The sequence below is a fragment of the Mercenaria mercenaria genome, chromosome 5 (genome assembly GCF_021730395.1).
Source record: "Mercenaria mercenaria strain notata chromosome 5, MADL_Memer_1, whole genome shotgun sequence".
In the NCBI taxonomy this organism is placed as follows: domain Eukaryota; kingdom Metazoa; phylum Mollusca; class Bivalvia; order Venerida; family Veneridae; genus Mercenaria; species Mercenaria mercenaria.
The window spans coordinates 10,635,858-10,644,369 of record NC_069365.1 but is presented as its reverse complement, the minus strand read 5'-3'; the positions used below and the strand labels follow the sequence as shown (position 1 = coordinate 10,644,369).

The window sequence follows — 8,512 nt, the reverse complement described above, 5'->3', positions numbered from 1 at the left end:
GAAATGAAAATAAATTTAAGGCAACGCGCAAGTATATCTATTACAACGGCAACGCTACTCTCTTTCTCAGTGATATTAAACATCGTTACACATTCAAAATGATATCTTAAAAGCAGCTTGAAATGTGCGGATTACTTTAATCTTGGACAAATATCCCAAAAACAAGTGCACGGACCTATACATTTTATTTCACCACTTTATAGGTCATATCTTTATTTACGAATTTGAGAAGTTTCATTTAAATCTACATTATAGAAAAAAAATCTATTCGTGAAAATGTTACGAAAATTGAAATTTTCACATTGACTTCCTTTATGAAAGATTTAAGAAAGGTCCACATTTTTCAAATCAGTCTACTAGTAGCAGAAAATCAAGCACACGACCCTGTCTTTTTTATTCACTGAATTTTCTAAGTATATTTTGAATTTTGTTGAAGAGTTGAAAAATCAGGGTTTAATCAAATTCTAAAATGTAGGAAAAAATATCCGAGCGTGCAGAACTACCTTAAAAGTAGCATGATTATGTAAGTGCATACTCTTTCTCTGTAAATGAATAGCAACGGAGCTAGGTTTAACTTACGTTATTGTTTCTTATATCACTTTTATCTCTACAAAGTTAGGGGTTTCAAGTCCTCTGTTTACGTATGAACGAATTCCAGTGCAAAAACAAACAATATCTAGGTTTATATCTTGGCAGAACAGGGTCAGGTAAACACAAATTAAGGTGATTTAAGAATTTTTCGTGCTCCTTATGGTCGTTTAACCCACTTGTAAACACGTTTTATCATTCTTTTGAGGAAGCACGTGGCTTTCAGCCGAAATTACGTTATATAAAATATCGACATTTCAGTTATTTCGTTTTATTTTGAGTTTATTTCTTTTGCAAAAATGAGGTGTATTATACTGGTGTGTCTGTTAGGATTGTCATTTGGATTTGAGGACAAGACGGTAACCGAGTACCTTTTTGATAATAGTTACACGGTTCTCTACGGAGCCTTACAGTCAACGGGTCTCACGGCGGCTCTAAATGGAAGTGGTGCGTATATACCTCCGGATTTTAAACTTTGTTTTCTTTTAGGAGTCTTGCATATTATTTCAAACACTAGCATGTGCAATGTCTCGTAATGGCCAGTTTTTGAGCCTAACAGATAGATGCTGCTCTGACACAGTGCTGTACAAACCTATAGCATGTAAATTGATTGCATGTAATTCACTACATATTCGCGTCCATTCTAGAAGAATCGCATGTTTCTACATGTAGATGACAGTAGAACCATTTAGACATATGTAGTTTAGCGATACCAACAATAATACTATAATACAATGTACTTCTTGGGCGAAATTAGACATTTTAATATAATTATTCCAAATGGATTTATTTCCACATGAAATAAAATTGTTACATCTTTCTGACTTAGGACACTCTCATTATGTGCACTGTCATGAATTAAAAATGCAACATCCATATAATATTATGCCAAATGTTTAATTCATGCAATCTGTGTCTAAATATTTTTGATATTCATTCATGATTATTAACAAAATTTGATAAAAGCCAATGGTTTTGAAACGTGAAAGTTGTAAATCTGTGCACGTTGCGCTCGCTCGTGCTGTAATACTTCCATACAATGTTCAGGACGTACAATAAAAAGTAAACGATTATTACATGCTTACACCAACATCAACTGAACAGCATCCATTTTCTTTAAAATTGCCCACATTTTCTTGAAACAAGTGAATGTTATTCTTGCCAAGAGGAGGCTTAATCCACTCTTAGTGACGCGTGAGTCACTGAAAGTATACTAGGTATGCTGTGATCAAATGTTCATGTACAGCAAAATCTGGACAACGGCTTTCATTACATAACGTCAACGTTGCCGCCGTATGCATTTTGCAAAATGAAAAAGATCAGCCGTTTATAGTTGGTAAGCTTGGTCGATTTATATTCTTTAAAGGTGCCACGACCCTTACCAACATCACGATCGATATATGTTACAAACGACATCCGAATAAAACCTAAAACTTTAAAGGTGATTTATATAGTACATTCTGTATATGGCAATTCCATATTTTCTGTTTTTATAATAAGATCGGTTAGATATCTAGGTAAATTCACGTGGGACAAAAGACAGATTTTAGAGTTGACATTTAATATTTCCTTGATTATTTCGCTTTATAAAAAATTAAAATACCTAAAAGTAATTTGATTTTAGTGCGCAGTGCACTAAACTTCTTAGTTTTAACACATAAGTGTAAGTCAACACTTTGAGCCATTTTTCTTTACAGAAGTAAACATTAAGTCTATAATCCAAATCGTGCATTTTTGTTTTGAAATTCTAAAAATAATGCAAGATTTTTTTTGTAAGTTTATGGCAAATAAAATTGAGATCTCTAAGGCTGAGTACGTTTATAACTTACAATTATCGTTATGCACTTAGTTTTATCTGCTCAATACATGCCGTGTATGTAGGTATCTATACTGCTTGACGCTCCTTTCGGGTATAACTGTGATTAGGAATTTTGAAAAAGTTTGTTGTTCATTAAAATTTCCAAAAGATTCAAAGACAAGTCACTTTTAAAAACTCAATGTACCATTTTGAAATATATAATGCGTGTGTATAAGTTTGTTTATATTGGCCCCTCTTTGAAATATCAGTGAAATAAGTAGGGACGGAACCTACAACCACTGCTTCAGAAATCTGATGTCTTAGCGCTAGGCTAGTTATTCGCCCTTTCTGCTTTTGACAACTAACGAAGATTTTTCTTTTTATTCAGGACCATTTACAATATTTGCGCCAACAGATGATGCATTCCGAGGCGTTTCCTTAAATGGCCTAACCACAAACCAATTGGCCAGCATACTGAAATACCACGTAGTGGGAGAATTCGTGCTAGTCCCTATGATTTCCCAGTCCACAACTAAAACAACGCTTGATAATCAGGACTTGATCATTGAACCGTCGGGAGGAGGGGTATGTATTCTTCAGTCAATATACTGACACACTTGTTCCAGCTGTCGGAGGTTTGTTCACTTCCCGATCTACTACCAGGTACGATCACTAAGGCTAAGAACTTCCCCTTAACCGGTATGCTTGTTTTCGAATGTTTTGTACTAGACTAGGTATGAAAACAGCGTCCCTCGATTTTTTACATTTATAGAAAAACGTGAATATGACGGGTGAGGTTACACAGTGACCCCTTACGGTGACGAATTTTGACTTAAAAGAAGGGGCATTTCATGCAGGTCATACAGTAAGCTAGACGGTATTTCTGAACATTTTCATGTTTTCAAATAGTTTTATATAACTGACAGCCTTCGTTCTAGATAAATTTATTAGCTAGGGGTTTTTTTGTGTGCCTTTCACATACAAACACACTTATTGTCTTTGTAGAGTTTGTTGATCAACAGACTGACTTCTAATTCAGCAAATGTAGACGCTGGAAACAATGACATCATTGTTAACAATGGTGTCATACAGCCAATTGACGCAGTTTTGATGCCTCCAGTACTACCGACTGCAGCTCCAACAACACCACCTCCGACCACACCATCTCCTGCCGTTTACAACATATACCAAGTCTTGATTAGAGAGGATACACGTTTCCTGGACCTTTCCTTGGCTTTGTTGCTTGCAGATCTTACTTCTGTCCTAGAGAGTGAGACAATATCATTTATTAATTGCAAGAAAATATTGAGCAATATTGAGCATACTTCTTAAGTATGCACTAACTGAATAATGTATCGGATGATTGCTCATTCATAAGGAAAATTTATGTCAAACTTTGAATATGAAGTGGAAAAAATATGATCTTGAAGCGGTTAAAGTGAAATCAAAACAGCTTAAAAGCAACCAAACATACAACAAACTGTCACACGTATTCACCTTTATACACAACCCGACCAACCTCCTGTTCAATATCAATATCACAATACTTTGCCACTCATGCTTAGATATCGCACCGTTCTGCCACTAATGCTTAAATAATGCAATATTTTATCAATCATGCTTAAATCAGGCAAGGTTTTGTCACTACTTCTTCGATATCACAATATTTCACGCTTTTATATTGCAATGCTTTGACACGCGTGGTAAGATATCAGAATATTTTTGCTCTGGTGCTCAAGTATCGCAACTTTGGCACTCATAATTCGATATCACAGTGCTTTTTTATATTTAGATATCATAATGCTTTGTCATACTTGGATATCACTATGCTTTGGCATACATAGATATCAGAATTCTTTGTCACATACGTCATAATGCTTTTTCTCTCTTAGATATAACAATGCTTTGTCATTCTTTGATATCGCAATGTTTTGTCATACTTTGATATAGCAATTCTTTGTCATTATTGGAAATCGCAATGCTTTACCATACTTAGATATCACAATACTTTGCCATACATGGATATCACAAAGCGTTGTCATACTTTGATATCACAATGCTTCGTCATACTTGGATATCACAATGCTTTGTCAAACTTGAATATCACAATGCTTTGTCATATAGAGATATCACAATGTTTTATCATGCTTAGATATCACATGGCTTCGTCTTAGTTGGATATCACAATGCTTTGTCATACTTAGGTATCACAATGCTTTTTCATACTTAGATGTTACAATGCTTTGTCATACTTGGATATCACAATGGTTTGTTTAGCTTCGATATCACAAGGCTTTGTCATACTTGGATATCACAATGCTTTGTCATACTTAGATATCACAATGCTTCGTCATACTTTGATATCACAATGATTTGTCATACATTGATATAACAATGCTTTGTCATACTTTGTTATCACAATGATTTGTCATACATTGATATCACAATGCTTTGTCATACTTGGATATCGCAATGCTTTGTCATACATTGATATCGCAATGCTTTGTCATACATTGATATAACAATGCTTTGTCATACTTTGTTATCACAATGATTTGTCATACATTGATATCACAATGCTTTGTCATACTTAGATATCACAATGCTTCGTCATACTTTGATATCACAATGCCTTGTCATACATTGATATCACAATGTTTTGTCATACTTGGATATCGCAATGCTTTGTCATACATTGATATCGCAATGCTTTGTCATACTTGGATATCACAGTGCTTTGGCACTTTATTCATCTAAATGCACGGTATACCTTACCTCGTAAACAACTTCTTTATTTATCTGCAGGCAGTGAATACACTTTGTTTGCACCGACCGATGCCGCATTTGCAGTTTACAAAGACAACTTACTCAGCCCAGATTCTCCCAATGCACAGACAATATACCAAGGTAAGAATGTTAAAGGCTAACATATTAAACAATTATGGTATGGATGATAAATGTTGTTAAATCGTGGGAACAACATCTTCATGTAACACATGTATATCAGTCATTCTCAATGAATCAATGTATACTGAATGTATCAGTAAGTCGTTACACATTTATTTTAGTGAAAGTGAATTTTAGAAATACCATTTTGACAAGTTTTATTATTCCAAGGAAATTCATAAATTCAAATTGTATTAATATCTTTTTGATTCAGAGGTTTTAAAATACCATGTTGTTCCTGGTGGCCGACGCGCAAGCCAACTGAAAACTGGAGTACTTTATACACTGCACGGAACACCACTTAACGTCACCGTTGGATCAGGTACATTCTTAACATAGTTATTTATGGTAATAGATTAAATGATTGAATGATTTCAACAAGAGACATTCTTTCTTCAAACGTACAATGTTCCTATAAAAAGCGTAACCTTAGATATAGATTATAAAACTATTAGATTTTATGGAGGCAATAGAAAGGAAGTATGCAGGTCACAATATCACAAGGCAAGTTCAAAACTTACCAAGTAATGAATACTGAGTAAAACGAAAAATGATATATGTATTCTATGCATCGGTCATTAATTAATCTGTAAAAGTAACATACAATAAAGATGTTCTTTACTTTTGCATGTTGACCATGACGTTACCTAATGTCAATATGTATAAAATATTGGTTACAAAGTTCACTACATCCACTGAAAAGACATGGTACGCAGTAAGAAATATTAAGATAATACGTGTTAATATGTCATTGGGTATTAAACGAAACAAGGTGTGCTTTAATGTATTTCACGTAAATATTTGTTCTGACAGGTGTGATGATCAACAATGCTAATGTTATTGATGCAGACATTATGGCAACAAACGGAGTAATTCACGCTATTGACAAGCTTTTGATACCTCAAGACATCAACCAGATAGCCGGTGGTACTAGTGGAAAAAAATAAAAAATAAACATTTTATTAACCTGTCAGATATATAATTGTATACGTAGTCAGAAAGCTCAGTGTTACAATCAAACGTAAATATTGATTTCTGAACACTTGCTTTTTGATATTTTCATTTTATTTAAAACGTATTGAAATTAATTAACTGTACAGTAACAGACAAGTATTTTACACAAGTTGTCATATTCTAATTTTGTTGAATAACCATTAGATGGCAAAGTTAATTTTCCTAATGAGGCTCGTTTAATGGGCATGGGATATTTGGCGAAAATGCCCGCGAAAGATCGGAAGAATTCAACTTTGAGGAATATTAGTAGGGAAAATAGCGTATTTATTACATAATTATATACATCACATTATCGCATGGCATTTTCAACCTGCAAATTCAGTCGATTATACATAAAAAACGAGTTAAGATACTGGTTTCAGGACACTAAGTTTTGAGGCTGAAAATAGCTCAAGCTGCCAACCAAATGAGACCTGCACTGTATTATCTTCAAACGACTGACCTAAATCGGATATAATATTTTAGTAACATAAAACTAGACGTAAACAATGGTGGTCAAGAAAAAGTGACGATTAAGCCAAATTTGAGCTGCATCTGGTATTACCGTTCTCGTTAGGCTGACAGTCGACACCTCGGTCTAGATTTCGGACCCGGCCGACTTGAAGCATTCTGTCTTTTGTACAGCGACAATTCATTTGTGGAATCCTTGGTTCTATAATAATCATAACCAACTGAATATAAGAGCCTGAAAAATATATCTATTCTTTTTATTTAGAAAAAAGACCCGCGACTGGATCACAGAACGAAAACTAAAGATTTGTAGTAATTTAACATTCACTTAGGTGTATAAAACATTTGTTCTCTAAAAAGGCTAGCCATGAACAGGATCAAACCTAGGCAGTCTTACTGGATTTTAATGTTAAAAATCATTTAAGACTTAACGTTTTATGCTATAGAAGGATATTTTTAAACATACACACTTACTTAGCTCACAACTTGAAAACTTATGCAAGTAGCTATTAAAAGTATGAGGCACTGTTAAATTGCGGGGCTACTTTTTATAGTCTCTAGACATAATTGAAAACTGAAAGTAACCACATGTTACCATACTAACAAGTTCGTCAGATCGACATTAGCTGAATTATTACCTCCCAAGAATATCAAATCATCGTATTTCTATAAAGTACCTACATCACTATGTTATGTACTTCATTGTAGTTAAGTAACTGAAAAAAATAGACAATTCAATAACAAGTATAGGTACTTGTGTTATAGGTCATTTATTGACCTTCTACTTACATCAAGGTTTGCAGTAACGGAAAGTTGTGAAGGGAAAGCAATAAGTTAATTCATTAGTAGATCAATGAGTGATCAATAACCTATTTGTAGTTTAACAAGTAAAATTGCTGGTAACTATCTGCCAACAAAATGGTTTACTTAATAGATGAAGTGAGTCAAAATATGAAAATCTCTGGTTTACACTTAATAAACTGTAATGCATTCCAAGGAATCACGGAGTACATTCAATTTTACTACAATAGAATTCCGCTTAAGCCGGTATTAGGGGTTGTGAGGGGTGCTGTACATTTTACTACAATAGAATTCCGCTAAGCCGGTATTAGGGGTTGTGAGGGGTGCTGTACATTTTACTACAATAGAATTCCGCTAAGCCGGTATTAGGGGTTGTGAGGGGTGCTGTACATTTTACTACAATAGAATTCCGCTTAAGCCGGTATTAGGGGTTGTGAGGGGTGCTGTACATTTTACTACAATAGAATTCCGCTTAAGCCGGTATTAGGGGTTGTGAAGGGTGCTGTACATTTTACTACCTTTTTTAAAAAAGCTCAGTCAAACCGACTCTACTATCAACATTTGTATTTTGCTATATTGTTTATATGCTGGTTGAAAGGGTACACGTCATTTACTTTATATCATACATAGACAATGATCCTTACAGTCACGTTCAATAAACACTGTCCACTCAAACTGAATCCCTATAGCAGAAAATGAAATTCAAATGAAAACTTTTTTTCCGGTCATCTAAAATCCTTACACACCTTAAACACTTAATATTAACAATTTTAAAGGGTATTTAAATACAAAATAATGTATATATAAATAGCAAGCCCAACGAGCTATAAACGCATGTGCTATTAAAGGCCTTTGCAGAAGACAATTCATCAACAGTAACACCATAAATGCTCTATGAAACATTATAGTAGACGC

General features: G+C 34.2%; 1 protein-coding gene across 1 annotated transcript; it reads left to right on the top strand.

The window, feature by feature from the left end:
- Positions 1–784: 784 nt before the first annotated feature.
- On the top strand, positions 785–7,041 carry LOC123556436 (transforming growth factor-beta-induced protein ig-h3-like). Its single transcript, XM_045347110.2, has 6 exons — positions 785–1,035; positions 2,775–2,971; positions 3,392–3,656; positions 5,192–5,293; positions 5,547–5,654; positions 6,146–7,041. The coding sequence occupies exons 1-6, from the start codon at positions 888–890 to the stop codon at positions 6,277–6,279; spliced, it is 954 nt and encodes a 317-aa protein (XP_045203045.2). The 5' UTR covers positions 785–887; the 3' UTR covers positions 6,280–7,041.
- Positions 7,042–8,512: the final 1,471 nt, after the last annotated feature.